Source organism: Notolepis coatsorum (genome assembly GCF_963971535.1).
Source record: "Notolepis coatsorum genome assembly, chromosome: 17".
Classification (NCBI taxonomy): domain Eukaryota; kingdom Metazoa; phylum Chordata; class Actinopteri; order Aulopiformes; family Paralepididae; genus Notolepis; species Notolepis coatsorum.
This window is the reverse complement of record NC_140181.1, coordinates 83957043-83977699: the sequence shown is the minus strand read 5'-3', so window position 1 is coordinate 83977699 and position 20657 is coordinate 83957043. Positions and strand designations below refer to the sequence as shown.

The 20657-nt window shown below is 40.8% G+C and overlaps 1 protein-coding gene across 1 annotated transcript; it reads right to left on the bottom strand.

The window, feature by feature from the left end:
• Nucleotides 1–1294: 1294 nt before the first annotated feature.
• On the bottom strand, nt 1295–20561 carry LOC311243617 (RNA-binding protein 39-like). Its single transcript, XM_084332908.1, is given in 18 exon segments — nt 1295–1910; nt 2056–2134; nt 2460–2565; nt 2714–2795; nt 3912–3998; nt 4168–4372; nt 4510–4575; nt 5789–5926; nt 9465–9617; nt 13313–13430; nt 14176–14232; nt 15913–16113; nt 17805–17854; nt 19246–19248; nt 19251–19309; nt 19312–19315; nt 19493–19551; nt 20166–20561. Coding segments are annotated over 17 exon segments (1560 nt in total). The 5' UTR covers nt 19544–19551; nt 20166–20561; the 3' UTR covers nt 1295–1809.
• Nucleotides 20562–20657: the final 96 nt, after the last annotated feature.

Sequence of the window (20657 nt, the reverse complement as noted above, 5' to 3'; positions counted from 1 at the left end):
AAAAGTTATAGCCCTGCTTACAGCACTGGCAGAGAGTGGTAAAGATGGGCATACTGCATGGCACCCAATGCCGCCAGTTGAGTGCCGGCAACACTTATAGCGTTTGTTTGTCGTATTTTTTTTTTATTGGCGATTTGAATTCATATTTCATCAATCAAGCCTCACGCTAGTGTTGCAGTCTCTCTGAGCTCAATTGGGAAGATACCGCCCCCTATCGTCTCTCCCTGCGTAACTGCACCCCATTAGTTTAGACTGATGAAGGGGGGGGGGGCAGTTTCCTCGGCCCTCAGAACAGCGTGGATTATGTATTTCCTGCACCCAACGCTGAATCAATAAACACGATCGATATTTGGAATGGCGATCAGGAATTGGAATAATCTTTTTGGATAACATCTGATCTGAGGTAAGGAATCTATTTTACCAGTCTTGGGGTAATCAGAGCTTTTTTCAGATATATCAACATGTCCCATATGTGTGTGTGTGCGCGATCAGGAAATGAGAATATACTTTTCAGATCGATTCTATAGCGTGCATAAGTACACATACTATCGATAATCTAGCGTTTATTTGAAAACTATTCATAAATAGGCAGAAAAATTACAACGTTTTTGTGTATGCCAGAATATTCCAGTAAATGCAGTTTATCACGGAATCTATATATTTTCCTGAAAAACTAGGGCTTTTCAAAATGCTATAAAACGGAAATGAACCGATTAAAAAACAATCCGTTTTGACAATGTTGACTGCAAACAAGTCACAACGCTATCATTGAAGTGGGTGCTGGCATTTAACCACATTTTACCATGTTCACCAGTGGTAATCAAAGTGTTAAGGGCCCGTGTCGACCGGGGACGTTTTATGAGTCGTCAGCTCCTTTCTGTCATTCATTTCTATGCTACAGACGCGCTCCTTTTCCCAGAGCCGCGCCTCGCGTTTTAGCGCTCTCTGCGGCTAGCGTTTTTGGGCGGAGCACTCCCAGCGCCTAAAGTTTAAACAAGTTCAACTTTTGGAGAGGAGCGCCGCTCATCAAGGTAACTTTTTTCGACCGACCAATCAAATCGAGCAAGTGGCGGAGCCGCGAGACGCTCTGGAAACGCTGAGCATGCATATTTTTGCTTTTCAAAGCGGTCCGCCTTGAAAAAAAACATCCCCGGTGGACACAAAGCCTAAGTAGGCAGTCTTTATGGCTTCAAAAAGCATAGCCAATTCATTGCTCGTGTCCCCCTATGACATCACAAACTGTAATCCTGTTAAAACCATATTAGTAAATCAAAATAAGAGCCACCCGTTATAAATCAGGCTTTTATTACAAATACATTTTGATACTGAATCCAGTTGTGAACCTAAACTTGCAAATGTGACAGAATGCTTCACTGAATTCTCAGATCACTTGACAATATTTTAAGAGACGCTATACAAAATAAATCATACGTTATATTGCAAAGTGGTAAAAGAACAAACTCATCATGATCTGCTGTATTTGGGACTTTTCCTTCAACACATTGTTGTATCTCAATTGCCTTTATAAAATCAAAACAAAATGTTAACACGCAAATATGAACTGAAAGACTGATATACAAGCAGCCGGCGACAATGGTATTTAAATATACAGAGAATTAGATGCCCCCAAATAGAAGGTCCATGGTAGTTTAAAACAAAAACCCAGAAATCATTTTGGAATGACTGAGCGGCCGCTGGTGGATCAACAGGAGCGCTCGTCATTTCCTACTCGCAACCAACTAATTTCAATATGTATGCTAACAGATGTATGTACGGTCGGTTATGAACCGGCAACTCGGTCAGGTAGACCTATCGACGCGTGGGCATCAGGAGCTGCGTCGCCATCACAGAATCGGGGAACAGGTTGTGGTAGGTTGGTAGGGGAACGTAGGCAGCAGTGATCATTTTACCTGGGAGAGGAGAAGATATTACAGCCCTGTCCGCTTTCACTCTGCTCAGAGAATGTGCTCCCAATATTAGACCAACACAAACCTCATCGGTTATCAGATCAAATAAACACCATTCAAAAACAAGGCCACACTGAACGATGCATACCTGCAAACCAGCGTCCATGAAGTGCATTTACAGCAGCCATCGCAGTTGGTATTGACGGGCATTTCACATAGACGTTACCCTGCATGGGAGAGAGGTGGTGACGATGCAGAAAGGTCATTTTCGTATGAAGTATTAATTAACCAGGCTCTGGGGGTGTGTACAGAACAAATGAGACCACAGGTGTTCACCTTCGCCTCAAACGGTCTGGTGAGACAACACTAAGCCGTGCTAGAGCTCTGTGCACACTCCACGACTTGATTAATGAATAGAAAGAAAATACACATTGTGGCTTAACGAAACATTCTCTTGACTTTAGTACATGCATATGAATGAATATGGAACCCCTAAAGGCAACCGAGGAAGAGTAAACAAAATGCATCACATTAACTACATCGTTGACTCACTTGAGCAGAGTTCCTGTCAACATAAATGTGAACAATTCCCCCGTGTTTGTTGCATTCCTCGATGACATCGTCCTGAATCTCAACATCCCAGCCAGGCTCATTTTCCCTGGAAAATAAAAGACAACAGACTCAAACCTTTTCAGTTGTTAAATCTTAATGAAACATACCAAGGACAACAGCCAGCACTTTTAAAGCATATATACATTCATAAAAAAAGATTATCTCATTTGAACAATTAAAAGAAAAGTCCTTACGACTGTGGATTGAACATGTTCGATAGCTGAAGGCAGTGTGTGGCCAGAGGCTGTGATGGGAGGTTCATGGCAGAGTTTGAACCTGGAAGAGAAATTAAAAACATGACTGAATTGTCTAACACTGATAAAAGGTGGATGAACAGGCAATCTAAATGGAAAATGATGTTCTGTAACCATTCCTAACGATACACTGAGTATAGTCGGCTTTTAATCGTTATTTCTTTTATTAGCGATATCCATTCATTTTCATCCATCCAACCTGATGTTATCGTTGGGAATGGGTCTGAGCTCGCAAAAGGGCAAATACCGCCACCCTACGCCTTCCGGCTGGTATTGCACTCCACTGGGAATATGCAATGCTGTTGAACGTGGCACGGACCTCCGCGCCCAGTACTTCAAATCAGATAATTGGATTATTTCTTTTGCATTACATCAGATACAAGGTGAGAACACTATATATAAATTTGATCGTTGATCTGATATGTATTTCTGTTTTCCGTTGGGTGCAGGAGGTGGGGGGGGGGGGGGGCGCCGCGCTACGAGGGCCATTTCATGTATGCATGAGGAAGGATAATAATGATGATCTAGCGTTGATTTCAGGAAGATTCGATAATCAGCCGAAAAATTACAACGCGTTTTGTGTATTCCACTAAAGGGCTATTATCGCGTATTTCTCTGGAATTACTAGAAATCACCAAAACTATACTCGTATTCAAAACGGTATAAAACGGAAATGTACCGATGAAAAAACAATCCGTTTTGTACATGTTGACTGCAAGCAACTCACTGATAATCGACGGGTGTATTAGACCCATAGCCATAATTAAGATATATTTTAAGCACTCGCAAATCTCCCAGTCCTCCCATTGATTAAAGCGGTGGCGCTCTAGGGCCCTCTCGCGCACTTAAGCGATGGCGTCCAATGAGTTAAGCAGCTACCTGTGGTGGTAAACCACTCCGAACAGCTAGCAGCTACCTTGAGAAAGTTCTCACCCTAAACCTGCTCAGATAAGGACCATATAGTCAATAAAAAGGAATGTACTGGAGACATGGATGACAGTAACTTTGAAGAAGACACGTTTGTGTTGAGACGCTAGTGAATTTGTTTGCGCCCTGTGAATTATTTTTTTCTCTGTACCTTCCTTTACAGTTAGCAGCTACCTGTTGTGTTAAACCATTCCCAACAGTTAGCAGCTACCTGATGTGTTCGACATATTTCCAAAGGGAATGGATCCACTCATCTGTAGGGCCTGCTTGGCAGCAGCGGGAATCTGCAGACCAGTTCCTGTAGAGAAAGAAAAGATTCAGCGAGAATTTCAGCATTTAAAATATCCTCGTCTGACAAATGTCAGTTCAACTGGGCACTGTCCTGACAAAAAGAAACCCCTGAACTCTGAACTGTTGTTGATAGAAAAAGGGACACATTGCTCTTCATGAATAGTAAAGTGACGAACCCTCAGCCAGGCGAGCCATGAGCTGCAGACGCCCGGTGGTCCCGAGGTCGATGCCTGTGCGCTCCAGCTCGTCGTTGTCCAGGAAAGAGCTGGCAGTGGAGGCATCTGTGCGCTCTGTGACGTGCCCCACCTTCATGGGTCGCCCCGCCAGCTCAAAGCCGTTCAGCTGCTCCAGTGCCTTTTTTGCACACTCTGCATCTGAAAACTGCAAAAAGAAACTATTCATTTTAATCATCAAACTCAAGAAGATTCTATGATAGAATCATAATCCCACAAAGAAATTATTTTAAGCTATAGTCAGTACATGCACCTCATCTCGTATACTACATTAAAGTGACTTACTGATATGAAACCATATCCTTTGGATCGTCCAGTTTCACTGTCCATCATGAGCTGTATGCCCTCAATCTTTCGGGAGGAGAATATGAGGATAGAGGAGATATGGAAGCATTAGTACAGGTAGCTTACTAATGCTTAAATAACGTTATTATTTATTATACATTTCATCTATTTACAGTGCAAAATGAAAACATTTTTGACATTTCATTGCCCTCTCGGGGGGGGGGGGGGGGGGGGGGGGAGAGACGACGACTCAGACTAGACATTGACAAACAAATGACAACTAAAGACAACGAAGGACAACAACGAATATGAATACACATGACAAGGGAAGGGGGTGGCGAGGGTAGAGAGAGGGGAGTAAGTAAAGTAGGGGGTGAGGAGGGGGATTGAGAGAAGGGTGGGTTGTGGAATGGATGGCTGACAGGTCAATATCATGTGATTAGGAGCCTAGATTATCCACAAGCAATTCCCAGATGTTATTAAATTGTGAGACTTCGGTATGATAAACGGTTGAGATTTTTTCCTGTGATATGTAATCTAATAGTAGAACCTCCCAGTATTCAAGTTTTTTCTTGTCTTCCAGTTTAAGAGGATAGTTTTCTTGGCGACAGAGAGAAATGAGCAGGGGTTTGGTATTCTGGACTATTAAATTGATAGCAGTAGTATCCCAGAGTAGGCAGAGAGGAATTACGGAATTCCAGAAGTCTTGAACAGCTGGGCAGAGTCAGGTGGCATGGAAATAGTTATCTGGGGTGTTGAGGGTGCAATGAGAGCATACATCTGTGCTTGCAAATCCGATTTTAAACATCTTGTGTTGTGTGATATGTACTCTGTGTAACACCTTATATTGGATTAATTGAAGGTTTGTAGTTAGTCATTGTGAATGTGTTGGTGCAAATTTGTTGCCAGGATACGGCATTGGGAGAGAAAGCCAAGTCCTGTTCCCATTTTGTGAAGGGGAGATGGAATGTAGTGTCTGCGCCAGTATTTTGTATATTTTTGAAAATATTTTCTTCTGTGATGTTATTTTATTCATTGCCAAGATAATTGGAGGTGGTTCAAGATCATTTTGTGTAATGTTAATCAGAAAGGTCTCTATTGCCAAGTAGTTTACACATACAAGGATTTTGATTCGGTCATTTGGTGCGACATTAACAGACAATTACGGTAGAATAAGATCAAATGGAATATAAACTCAATTAAAACAGAGGTGCAGTAGAATATAACAATTATTAAAGAAAATAGGCCAGAGCTGTATAAGTGGAGTGGAGCGTCTCACCTTCCCAAAAGGCTCAAAGATCCCTCGCAGCATGTCCTCTGTGATGTTGAAGTGTAGTGAACCCACATACAGACGCATCGGCCCGGCACTGCCCTTCTGCAGGTTGTTGGCCATGGCTGCTGCCCTGTTCTTCTCTGCCTGTGGAACAACAAAGCATGTTAGAGGAGAGGTTACACAACAAACTTGGAATGAGGAGCCATCTGTTGTCCGTCTGAATCATCACCATCATCCTCCCATAGGAAGACATTAGGCCAACAATAAGCAGGTTAACACAGACTGTATTTACTTAACTTTTCAGCGTGAAATGAAAGAACCTTATTACTCATTTGAATGAGTTATAAAAGGATGATGATAATACAAACATGTTAAAATAAGATATTCCTTTATTGATCCCTTGGGGGAAATTATGGCATCATAGCAGCAGAAGGGGGGTACAGGTATGGTAATAGTAGAAAGACAGATATAGGCAATACAATTTGATCTGAATATAACAAAATATTCTTATCAACTTTGGACCTGTACTACATAAGACTTCAGGCTATGGAACCGTTGTGTTTTCCAGCTCCTACCCCTCAGCTGGAAATCAAAAACAGGCATCTTGTTTGCAAGTAAACAAAGACGTAAGTAAACAACTTTTATTTCAGCGTGTTCAAACCTTTGTAACTCTATTACATAGCACTCAGAGTAAATGTTTCCTTTCAAAAGAGACCAGACTCATGCATGTGCTATAAGTGGTTCAAGAAAAAAATCGCAAATTACTTTCGGTATGCAATCGACAAGCGTTTTATGCAAAACTAGCCAGATGCATAAGAGGTTAAAAATAAATAAAATAAAAGGTTCTGTGTTTATAATGCTGTCAGCGAGTGAGATTTTGCTGTGTGCTCTCAGCCTAAAAGCGACTGTTATTTACATCCATCCGCACCACGGCCAGGCATGCTATGAGGTGTTTATGGTCATGACCGTGGCTCTTATCATATATTCATCACATATCCAGTATGAGCCTGGTATGTACTCTGACAAAGCTAAGGCCAGGAGAGAAGCATATTAGAACTCCTGACGCAGTTCAGTAAAAGGTAGCTACAGCAGAACTAGAGAACTACTAGGAATGTCTGATCACTAAGAGTGTCTGACTCCTACCACCTAAACTGCACGGACTACAATATATAACGTATATCACGCCAGTTAAGGTACCTTAAGTTATGTATACTGCACCTGTGTATACTGCATACTTTACTTACTCATAGTATATATTCAGATTCTAAGTGTTATTGACCATATTTATTGTAATGTGTAATATAACTGATGGGGCATACAGACCCTCATCTGCACCTTTGATTACACTGCCTACTAGTTTTTTTTCATATTATTCTTCATATTTAAGACCATGTTTACTATAAAAGCGAACAGTTATAGTATCTCTAATAGTAACAATTCTTTGTTTAAAAGAGGCTGTTTCCCTGTGACTTTGGTCATTGCATGGGGGGGGGTTCAGTTTGCATGTGAATCAAGACGAGCGCTTTTGCTTTCGTTGGAGTTGGGAGAGTGACACCCATAAACAACACACATGGCCTGTTGACTAGTTGTTTATTTAGAATGTTTGTGTGTGGTACAGCCCTGTTGGACAGTGAAAAGTAGCGTTCAAATAACGTTACTGTCACCGCATTTAAACAGCATCATAACCTCTTACAATTCCGCAATGATTTAGAAGTATTAGTAGCAAAATAATAAACATGGCGCATTGGACCGGAAACCGGGCGAATTAGACACGAGAAGGAGAAATCGTAGTCCTAAAACAGATTTGAGTCTAGATTTTATAAAATTACACCGACAGTGGCTGCCGACAGCGGAAGTCCAACCATATCTAAACGTTATTGCCATAAAATACAATGTATATTGTTTCTTTACCTTTCTGTGAACATAGAAAGAAACTAGAAAAAAAGTCAGTTTTAACATTGTCAGAGACCACAGTCTTGAACACACACACACGATGCACATTTGTTATTGGACACAGACACACACATGGACCCTGCACTGCACCTTAACACTTTGAGTGCCAGCGACATGTTGTCGTCTTTTCATGCCCCCCGTTGAGTGCCGACGATGCAAATTGTTGCTTGATTTTTTTTATTAGCGATCTGAATTCATATTTCATCAACGAGTCTCCCGTTGGTACAGCAGCCCCTCTAGGCGCTCCGATGGGGAAATACCGCCCCCCTATCGTCTATCCCTGTGTAACTGCAGGCCATTCGATTATACTGGTGGATCTGTGGAGGGGGAGCCTCCTCGCTCCACTATACTGGCGAGGGATCTGATGATGAGGGAAGTGATCGCGAATTGGAAAGCAGCCTGGAATATATATTTACAGCAGCCAATAATCAATCAATAAACGCGATCGATATTTGGAATGGCGATCAGGAATTGGAATAATCTTTTTGGAGAACATCTGATCTAAGGTAAGGAGTCTATGTTACCAGTTTTAGGATAATCAGAGCTGTATTCACTGAGATAACAGCGTGTCCTGTATGTGTATATGTGTGTGTGTGTGTGTGTGTGTGATGTTGAGGAAATGAGGTAATAGATTTCTCAGCTCTAGCGTGCATAAGTACACATATACTATCGATAATCTAGCGTTTATTTGAAAACGATTCATAAATAGGCAGACAAATGACAACGTGTCTAGTGTATTCGAGAATATTCTAATAAATGCCGTTTATGAGGGAATCTTTCTATTTTCCGGAAGTTTGAGAAAACGATAGCTTTTCGAAATGCTATAAAAAGGATATGAACGGATTAAAAAACAATCCGTTTCAACAATGTTGACTGCAAACAAGTAATTGATAAGCGACGGGCAGATTAGACACATAGCCATAATTTAAAACAGATTATGCGTTTTTATTTTTTAACGCTAACATTGAAGTGGATGATGGCACTCAAGGACATTACTCAACGTTATGGCTGGCACTGAAAGTGTTAAGATGCATACAACTGTGATTATAGTTTGTGCTCTCACCACTATGTAACTGTGATTATAGTTAGTGCTCTCATCACTATGTAACTATGATTATAGTTAGTGCTCTCACCAGTATCTCACTATGATTTACATTTTATTTTAAGCTGGTTTAACAGCTATTTTCACAGTCATTACAGCATTTACTGTGACAGCACTTAATTATGTTAATGCTATTCAGGTAAGAGGAGTGGCTGGGCTGGTTGTAGGGGGGTATTGTTCACGCCCAGCCCAAACCGGCAGAAGTGTTCAAATCTGGCCTCCCCTTTGAGAGCAGTTTTCTCTGCTTTAATGTTCTAGAAAAAAGATTGTTTTACAAGATTCAAATTAGCACACCTTCTTCAAACATTCTCAGATTTCAACATATGACACATCATTTGAAAGCTTACATTAATCTGTACTTTCACAATCTGTAAAATGAAAATAGAGACATGTGGCATCAATCGCTGGTCAGGGTCACATATATACCGGTATTCAGTTCATTATTAGTTAGTTAATTATATTGTTAGTGCTTTTTTAATTCTTTTACTACTGTACTATAATTGTATTGCCTATATTTATGTCTTTCTTAGTCTATTACCCTGCCCATACCTGTACCCCGCACCACCCTCCTCATGCTGCCTGAATTTCCCCATGGGGATCATTAAAGGAATACTTCCAGATACCCACCTGAGAGGCCTGAACAATGATGGGCACCCCGAGAAGCCTCTGGCCAGTCAAGCCAATAGCCAGCGGTACAGAAGAGGCCTCCAGGAACTCTATGTAGGCAATGCCCTTTGACCTCCTGGAATTTCTGTCCGAGATCATTCTCACATCTCTCACCTACAGGGAGGGGAAGAGAGATAAGTCAACCGAGTGATCATTTATGGGTTATTAGAAGGGAATAGAAACACTAGAAATCAAAGAGATAATTCAAAATACCTTTATATTTGCAAGTCATATATGGTAATCATGTCACATTTGATGAAACCCGTTTTACAAACAAAAAATAAATAAAGCCACTCGTCTTCTGGGTGTTTTTGTTTTCGTTGCTACACAGCGCAGCTGGTTTGATAACTCCTGGTAGTTGTTTGAGGTGGTCTTTCATCATCGTATGTGTAGCTGTAGTGCCGTCCATAAGTCATTTCATTTTTTGTTGTTGTAACTTTTTGACTGTACTGCAGCATATTGGATTTGAAATGGAACAATGACTTGTGAGGTTAAAGGTCAGACTTTAAGAAAATATAAATAAGGCGGCTGGGTGGCGCAGTGGGCAAGGCGCTCGCCACTAACGCAGGAGATACTGGTATCAAGCCCAGCTCTCTGCGTTGCTACCGGCTTGGCCGGCCGTTAAGAGGGTGGGAAAGCCGGTGGGTGGGGATTGGACGTTGTGGACAGCGACTCCTACAGGTCGGTTGGGTGACGCCTGTACAGCAGAAACAGGAAGTATCGGGGGCAGCGTGAGCCTCCCACGTGTTACTCCTCGCCACTGAGAGTTCGAGCTGTCTGGTGAAAAGATGACAGGCTGCCTCCTCGTGTACCGGAGAGGACACGTGATGCAAGGCTTCTATCCTCACTACAGCCGACCAGTGGGAGGCATAGTCTAGCAACGTTCAAGACAGGGGAGGGAAGAATTGGAATCACGAAATTGGGGATGGGAGAAAAATAGGAGAAAAAAAAGATTAAAAAAAAATATATATAAATAATCACCCTCCTATTACTATAATTGAAAGTACAGATGCTTGTTGTGTTATAAATCTAATATTTTAATCCAGTAACCACTTTCAAAAGAACAAGCCTAGTTTCTGTGCAGTGGTAGACTGTTCCACTGTGACTCGTTTACAAGATGCAGTAATAATAAAACACAAATTTATTACATGATACTTGTAATAATATATCAACACATAGGAACTGTTGTTTCTTCCAACATGGAAGAAAGGTGGATATTGTAAATATTCTGTGAAAGGCCTCTCTATTCATTGCTTGTGGCTCGTTACAGGCTTGTTAATCCTCCCTGCGATCCACAGACACTGGTCAGCTCTCCATTCCCCGAACCAGACTGCGGACCTTTGGGGACAGAGCTTTCAGTGTGGCAGCTCCCACCCTCTGGAACTCCCTCCGCGCAGAACTCCTCAAAACCCACCTCTTCAACTTGGACTTTAACCCCTAATTTACCACTTTGTATGTTGTGTCTGTCCACTATGTTTGTTACTTTTGTTTGTTTTTCCCCCCTATGTAAAGCGACCTTGGGTCTTTTGAAAGGCGGTATGTAAAACAAAGTTATTTATTAAGATTTTCAAAGAGTACCAATGTAATTTGCCCCCAGGCCAGTACCTAAACAACAACATTTCAGATTGTCATACAAATACTATCAAGTAGGAATCATATGGTTATTTATAAGTAACTAAGCATGTAGTGACCTGGAATTATCTCTTTAAGAAGTTACTTGACAAACTTCCAGGTGACGTCGTAATGTGGACGTGTCAACCTCGTTTTTACTCTTAAATAGCACTTTTAATCCCAGTCAATCAAAGAACACATATTTGCAAAGAGAATATACTACATAATGTGTTTTTCAAAGGAACAATGTCAACGGGAGCGAGGAGGGTGAAGGTGAGGCCCTGATCGCATGTGATACCACCATGGCTAGCTAGCATAGCTTGCTAGAGGTACACAGAGCTAGCAAAGCTAGCCTACTAGAGGTTCTGCTAGAGGAACACAGAGCTAGCATAGCTAGCCCACTAGAGGAACACAGAGCTAGCATAGCTAGTAGAGTTGTTCCGATACCGATACTAGTATCGGAAATGCCGCCGATACTGCCTAAAATGCTAGTATCGGTATCGGCGAGTACACGTAAATTCTAGCCTCCGATCCCATGATGTAATTTATCTCCTGCCGAGTCCTGCGGAGAGTGAGGATTATAAAATGAACATGTTTTAAAGTGTGATGCTGTGTCATTTTAACAGCAGATACACTTTCTTAAATTCCATTGTCCCCGACAGTGCCGTGTGACGGGGAGCTCGGACGGGAATCGGGATGTGTTTGGCTGGTGTTATGATAGCATTAGCTGGAAAGATAGCTAGTTGGAACAACATCCGCTTTTAACGTTACATCAAATCAGATGATCGCCTGTCCGTTCTCCAGGACCTAACACTGTCCGTGACCGTCTATCAACAATAATGCACCCACGGTGAATTGTATTTAAGTTAAGTAGCTACGGACTAGCGTTAGCTGACTATTACTAACGTTATCTTAATGTCGATGCGGGAAGGCGAGCTAGGTCAGTTAGCTTAGCTTGATAACGTTACCGTGTCTAAAGTTGGTGCTATTCACATAATCCAGCAATAATGGCTGCAGACCTGCAAGCAAAGTACAGCAAGTGCCAAAGGATAAGAGTCTGAGGCGGAGTTTCAAAAGAGAATGTTGAATATTTATTTTGCATCAAAAATCACAACATGAACATGCCACTAGCTTACAGACTGAATAGGGTATATCTGCAGAGCCACTGAGTAGCGAGTGCAACACCGTTTAATGTCCGTGTGGATCATTGGAGTAGGGTATATCTGCAGTGCTGCAGCCCATACTCATTGATTAATGATACTAATACAAATCTATACAATCACCTGTTGTTGAATAAATACCATACGTTCTAGTTATTACTAAAAAACAGTATAACGGTATCTAAAAAAAAAAAAAAAAAAAAAAAAGTATAATTTATATAATTTTTTTTTTATGCACTGGTATCGGATAAATATCGGTATCGGCCGATACCCAAAGCTTAGGTATCGGAATCGGATCGGAAAGGGAAAAATGGTATCGGAACATCTCTAATAGCTAGTACGCTAGAGGAACACAGAGCTAGCCCGCTAGACTAGAGGAACACAGAGCTAGCATAGCTAGCCCGCTAGAGGAACACAGAGCTAGCATAGCTAGCCCGCTAGAGGAACACAGAGCTAGCATAGCTATCCTGCTGCTAGAGGAACACAGAGCTAGCGTCTTAAAGCAGACTTCATGGCCCTCGAGGTGAAATTGAACACCACCCAGGATGCAGTAACGGACCACAACCAAAGTATTGTTGCTCTGGAGGTGAGGTGGCTGCCGAATTTCGGGACCAGAGAAACAAAACGATAAGCTAATCAATAGCAACACCAAGATAACAGTGAGATGGGGGCTTATAGAGGCTCTGAAGAGGACTGGGGGGTGGGAGGGAGGTGGGCGTAGTGGTATCGGTTGGGTTTATATGGACTCTGAAGGGTGTGAATTCTGGTCGGTGGGTATATACTTTCACCATGTACTGGTCATGTATATAATTTTCATGTCAATAAAATATTTATTAAAAGAGTTAAATAAATAAAAAGCATTTAGTGACTTGGCAGAAGTTATCAAACTTGACAACAAAAACATGGCGGCCCAATAACACGGCTACTTCAAAATAAAAAAAGATGTATACAAATGTGACATGAGAATAAATCAACATGAACACATTTAATTTTTAAATATATCTCCTTTGATGTGAATTCGTTTGCAGAACAACTCACTTTTCCCACGGCGGAGAAGAACTCCTCCAGGTCTCGTGGTCTGATCCTCGCAGCGAGCTGCATACAGAACACTGTGCGAGAATCCCTCTCCTCTGGCGACAGATTGTCAATTGGTTGTCTTTAAAAAAGAATAAAACAAAATAAAACAAATGATAAGAAACAGATAAAGAAAAGCCAGTTAAAAGCTTTATCCTAAGAAATCATTTAATATCTCACATTTCAGTTCATATCTCAGATTTCAGTTGTATCTCACATTTCAGTTCATATCTCACATTTAATATCTCAGATTTCAGTTTTATCTCACATTTCAGTTCATATCTCACATTTCAGTTTTATCTCACATTTCAGTTCATATATCACGTATCAGTTCATATCTCAGATTTCAGTTTTATCTAACATTTCAGTTCATATCTCAGATTTCAGTTTTTTCTCACATTTCAGTTTTATCTCACATTTCAGTTTTATCTCACATTTCAGTTCATATATCACGTATCAGTTCATATCTCAGATTTAAGTTTTATCTAACATTTCAGTTAATATCTCACATTTCAGTTAATATCTAACATTTCAGTTTCATCTCACAGTTCAGTTCATATATCACGTATCAGTTAATATCTTACATTTAAGTTCATATTTACATTTAGTCATTTAGCTGACGCTTTTATCCAAAGCGACTTAAATGTTCTGTACGACAAGCCATCAGGAAGGGCACAACTCTATCAGCTGAGCAACAATGTTCATCAAAGTGTTACAGTGTAGGTTAGTTTATTAGGACAAGTGCATGACAGTACGGTTAGTTAGGTTTTTTTTTTTTTTTTATATCACGTATCAGTTAATATCTTACATTTAAGTTCATATCTCACCTTATAGGACTCTTGTTGTCTTTTCTCAAGGGACTGCGACTTCTGGAGCGTTTCCGGCTGAAATAAAATACCAATATTGTTCTTTAAACCATATTACGGATACTTCATTGCACAAGAGTTCAACATTTGCATGGTGAATGTGACATGGAGACTAACGGGTTAGCTATTGTCTATATCTTTCTGTGGAGGTTCTAGTCAACCTTTTACCCTTCCATTAAACTCTAGAACCATGGCTCATAACCAACCGTAAAGACCCAGTACAAGGAAGACATGTGTTCACTCTGTTTGCATTGTTTAACAGAAGGCTTCCTGTAATAGATTGCATCATGTAAATAGTTTGCCTGATTTTCAGTCCGTCACTCGTCAGTAGTTGTAAAGGATATCAGATAAGCTAGTCGACAAATGAGTAATGAAACTAGTTTGCTAGGGTTCCTATCAATCCTATTGTTAGCATCCCCCTGGGAACCCCCCCCCCCCCCACACGGTTCCATTTGTTCTAGCCTCTGTATTAATGTAAACAACCCAGCCGGTGAAACAGGCGACGCTAGAGGCTTAACATTAGAAAGCTTCCTTCATTATGATGCTAACTTGAGACCTCCTTTCAATGAACAGAGGTCCACGCCCCCCACTAAGCTAAGTGGCTGTGCACCTGTTGTGTTCACAATTAAAGTAATTGATGCACAAAGGTGCCACGCCACAGACGTCAGAGAGCCTCCTGTCGTGACGGTATTTCTATCTGCTCTGGCATTTTAACAGTCTTGCCACCACTCCACCAATAAACTGGCCTGTTTACATCATCATTGCCTGTGTTCCTGTGACGGCCCCAGAAAAAGCCACAGTACAGGATCCACTGTAGGCTGAAAGGATTCCTTGTGATATACACCAAGTTTAAATCTGGTGTCTGTGTCCATTTAAACTAAGTATCCGTTTCAGCACCAAAATGTGAATCTAATCTAATCATGTGAGGAGTCAAGAGTTTAAAAAGACAGTCTACGTCTTAGTTTAGTTTTGACAGATATTATTGTAGCAATTTAAACAATACAAATGTTGACTTTACTAAAAAGGAAACCAATTAGTTGTTCACTTTAAGAGTCTTAATTTCTCTTTTGTATATTTACTATTGCTCTTCAATAAAGCAAAATAATTTCTTATCCGATTACTCGATTAATCAATAATCAAAACAAATTTACTCCCTGACGGTGTGCAAAGTTTTTTTTCAATACATGAAAGAAAATATAATTTGATTAATTAATATAGTTTGTACGTCGTTTACTGTTCAAAAAGCTAAGAAAGGGATTAAAAGGAGATGTATTTCTATTGTTGGAGTTAACTTGTGGAACAATGCTGATATACATTAAGAATGAGTCATTCGCTTTTGGCTAAAAAAAATTGTTTGTGTAGCTATTTTTGAAAGTTACAAATGTGAATAATTCTTATTTTGTTATTTATTTTGTTTGTTTTGGAGTCTTAATTTGTTAAGAATATAGGACAGGCATGTATAAGCATTATGCTTCAGCCTGTACCTTTTCAGTCCCTGCTTAAATCAAAGACGGTTGAATGATTGTGCATATTGTGTGTGATGACTGACTAAAACAACTACTACTATAATCGGTAGGAAAAAATTATAATAATCATCGATAGCTGCAGCCCTAGGTCACTGCCACAATGAGATCATTCCACCAGAGAGAAATATGACTTCTTGACAAAAGCCTACTTGTAATAAGAAAGGCTACATACAAGGGGCTCCTGCGTGCTTTGTAGCGTCCCGGCCGCTCCTTGCTGTGCGAGCGCCGGTGGTCTCTGGTGCGGCTCGGCTTCCTCTCCTTGCTTGGCTTTCGTTCCCGGCTTCTGCTTCTCCTTCTGTTCTTCTTTCGGTCCTTGCTCCTGCTTCTCCTCTTAGAGCCAGGGCTCCGGCTCCTGCTGCGACTCCTCTTTTTCCTGGAACACACCATGATGATACTACCAGGATGCACGGCACGCAGCAATATAATGTCATGCAAAACCTTTTTTTGTTATAATGTTGACGCTCACCAGGTGTTGTTTCTCACATATAAAGCTACAACAGAAGATATTACTTGGGATCTTATGAAGATTTTTTTTAAATTATCAAACAAATCAAATGTCTAATTTTTCTCTTGTAGCCTGATATTTGAGGAAACGCCTGATGAGTGCATCAACAGTAAAATATTTACAGATGTTTTTTTTTACAACAGTATAGAAATGATTTTGTTTTCTTTGGCACAAAAATCCCACTGTCTAAACATACTAACTAGGTTCAGACAATGATTCTTTACAGAATAATCATAATGTTCAGCCACTTAGCGCCATGTCTGAACAACGTAATAATAATAATAATAATACATCTATTTTATATAGCGCTTTTCCAGGTGCTCAAAGACGCTTCACATGGGCAGGAGAGACAAACTATGGCAAAACAAAAAAACAGAACAAAACAGAACAAAAATAATAATGACAAAATAAAATAAAACCGACAGAATTAGAGGTCAAAAGCAAGATTGAAAAGGTGAGTTTTGAGGGCTGATTTAAAAGATGTCAGGGTGTTTGCATCACGGATATGGCTGGGGAGGGCATTCCAGAGGGAGGGGGCAGCAGCAGCAAAGGCCCTGTCGCCCCAGGTCCGGAGCTTGGTCGTGGGAGGTGTTAGGAGGTTGGCATCTGCAGACCTAAGGCGACGGGTGGGCGTGTGACGGTGGAGGAGGTCGGACAGGTAGGGAGGGGCAAGGTTGTTGAGGGCTTTAAATGTGATGAGTAGTATTTTAAAATGTATCCTGTATTTGATTGGAAGCCAGTGGAGGTCGTGGAGGACAGGGGTGATGTGATCAGAGCGACGGGTGGAGGTGAGCATGCGGGCAGCAGAGTTTTGGACATATTGGAGTTTATTGAGAATAGTGTTTGGTGAGCCGTAGAGGATGCTGTTGCAGTAATCTAGTCTCGATGATATGAATGCATGAACCAGTGTTTCAGCAGCGGTGAGTGATAGGGAGGGGCGAAGACGAGCAATGTTCCGGAGGTGATAGAAGGCAGATTTGGTTATGTGGTTCACATGGGGGAGGAAAGAAAGGGTGGAGTCCAGGATGATGCCAAGGTTACGGACGTGAGTGGAGGGGGTGACAATGGTACCATCAATATTTAGGGTGAAATCCTGGGTGTGGCTGGTGAGGGATTTTGGACCGATAATGATGATTTCTGATTTATTGCAGTTTAATTTGAGAAAGTTATTTTGCATCCATGTTTTGATGTCTGTGAGGCAGGTGCTGAGGGTGGAGACGTACAACACAATAATAACACTAGACACAATACTGACACCAGAAAAACACCACACAAGACCACCTGGAGGAAAACTAACAAGACATACTGTAAAATGCACCAAGGCAGACCTCAGCCTGAATGGCAGCTAACAAATACACCAAGGCAGACCTCAGCTAAGACATAGCAATGGCATACAAACATTTAGATGAAGCAAATTACAAGCAGGCAGAGGAGCCAATGAAAAACACAGAGAAAGCAGATTAAAAGCAGACAGATGACAAACAAGCAGCACATTCTGCCACACAGCACCAGTAAATAATGCAGAGACAGAAAAAAGGACGGGGACATTCCACACTTACTTCTTACTGCGCTCCTCATGTCCATTTGTACTAGAGGACTTGTTATCATCCTAAGCAGGGTTCATAGAAGAACATCATGAGGACGTAGACGAAACATTTCAAGTCGTCATGGTAAAGGGTGTGTGTGTGGGGGGGGGACAAGAGAAAATACAAAACACATCAAATTAATAATAATACTTCAAAACAATACTGTCATGTCTGGACAAAGTGTCCCTGCACATCCCCAGTAGACCCCCCCCCCCCCCACATATACATATACAATCACTGTATATAAAATAGCAACATTTCTCAGTACTTTCTGCAACCAAAGAAAGTGTTATTTATGGGAAACGTATCTAACATATTAGCTTTGAGAATAGTTTGGTCATCTCCTCCACCCATCCCCTTCCAGAGTCTCGTACCAAATACCACTATCTGTGCCTAAAAGCCCAACGAGGCCCACGGCCACTAAAACAGATCCTGTGTAGTTGGTTGTCAGTCCAGTGATCTTCACCCATTTTCGTTCTCGGACTGTAAGAGCTCCATGCCACCTCTGTCACACATCTGAAGCAAACAGGGATTCACACTGCTTAGTAATATCGACTCCCATGAAAAACTGAAAAGAAAAAATCCACTAAGCTCAAAAACCACATGTTAACTACCAACAGATTTGAGTGCCAATTGAAATGAGGTTATCCATTTAGGTTTGTAATTCCAAAAAAATATAACTATTGAAAAATTAACTTTACAATGTTGCATGGAAGCTTAATAGGCCTAACCAATTTACAACCTAGTAATATATCAGTACCTCTAGTGTTATGTGGCATGCAAAGTCAAGATGCTAATTTACAATCTGCAAATACGTGTTGACAGGTAGAGAGGCAGTATTCATATTTCAGAGTAAGTGGAAAAGTATTTATTCTTTAATCTGCATCTGGTCAAAAATAGTGAAATTGCTCCTGTGTCAATAAAGCTTTGTAAAACTGAAGCCTAATTGCTGTGATAACATTTCTCACATTGTTCAGTAAGGCCTTTGTAAATACATAGTATTTTAGACTATTACATACAATTATATACATAATTTGATTTCATCTAAGAAATTAAAACATATGACTTGTACATCATAATTCCTATTCATATGAGGCAAACAAAGGGGCTAAGGGTGTTGTTGAAAGTGAAAGGGACTTCAAGCTACATCACATACAAGGTTAAGAGCCAGATTGGGGCTTTCTTGACAGATATTTTGATTTTGAAGGACAGATTAGACTGTGTGTTTCCAAATAGTAAAGCAAAGCAGAGTGTAAATCTGAATACTGCCTCCTTTTGCAGGTGAGGTAAAATACGCTACTATTAGCATTCACCTTGTTGCAACCAAACAGGTGATTGGATGATCTAAGATGAGCCTCTTTTAGTCCTATGGGGGATCACAGTACATCAATACATTGCGCAATAACTACCTTACTTTTTTTCACAGTTCACACTGGGATCAAAGGTGAATTCATGGGAGTAGAGGTGAGATATCATTGACAAGTCTATGAAAAGAGATAGATGGGGTTTTATTCATAATTCTGTATTGAGCAGGAGAGCATCATTACACCACATTCATATATGTTCAGTTACTTACTACATTAACAAATATAAAGGTCCGAGAAGACAGTTGAAAAAACTAACAGTGAAACAGGCCTAGTCTCTGTGACCTGCCAACCCACCTTTCTGTACGGAGCATCCAGCATAGCCTCGATGTCAAAATCGTCAGCCATGATTGGTCCTTTGAAACAGAAGAAAGACAAAAAATCATGAGTACATGATAATAGTTTGATTGGGCATACAGTATTTTAAAGGCCCAGTTTGCAAACCAAACGTAAACAAATGTGCCCACCCCTAAACAAAAACAAAGGGGGTGGTTTACTGGTTTCATTCACTAGTAGTTGATTGACTGAGCTCCGGCCTAAGTTAGCTAACGTTATAATATTCTTATTTACAGTTGTCGTAAAAAGTTGGAAAATGCTTGTTTCACACCCCACCTATAAAACAATACAAAATGTACGTGAATATATAACGTTAGCTGGTCAGATATGGTGGAGCATTTGAAGATATGCAGCTAGCTAACGCTATGGGTTTAGGATCGGCGATGCCTATTCAATTAATACCAACAATACTCACTTACATGCAATACGTGTGAAGAGATCAATACGTTAATGTTATCTAATAGTAAACTTAAGCTAACTAACGTAATATAGTATCAGGTACCCGTTAACGTTACCAATGAATGCTAATAATAGCTAGCAATATCCAAGCAGTGATGCTAACTTCGTACTTAGTACTGGCGATCTAGTGTTAGCTAACGTTAGCTAGCGTTAGTACTAGTTGACGTTGGGTTACCTTTCAGCGATTACGGCTGTATCCTCAAAGTTGAACTATTTTGTAAGGTTATTATGTCCCCACGAATAATTCCGTCTCGCCGTCTTCCTCTCAGCAGTTCGTGTTAGCGTCAACAACGTTAGCTATTGTATAACTAACGCTAGTTAGCTAGTAACCTTAGCTAACCCTACAGGAGAGTGGGGCGAGTTCTATAAATAAGCCGCTCCGCTAACCTTTCTTCTTGATCTCGGATGGCTTTTCAACCGTTTTTCTTACAGTGTCCCCTGATTTTGTTATAGCCAGGTAGCGATTACTTTGAGACTCGACTGTTCCAAATGTTACATAATTTGTTTGCTAACTGTGTGTTTACTAGCTAGTGAGCTAGCTATACAACTCGCTCCGTTTTGGGAAATAAACTCGGTCGATAGCTGACGTTACATTTCGAAATGGCGCTTTTCCACGCGAGAAGATGGCAAGTCCACCCCGATGACGTTCCGACGTAAACACGGTTCT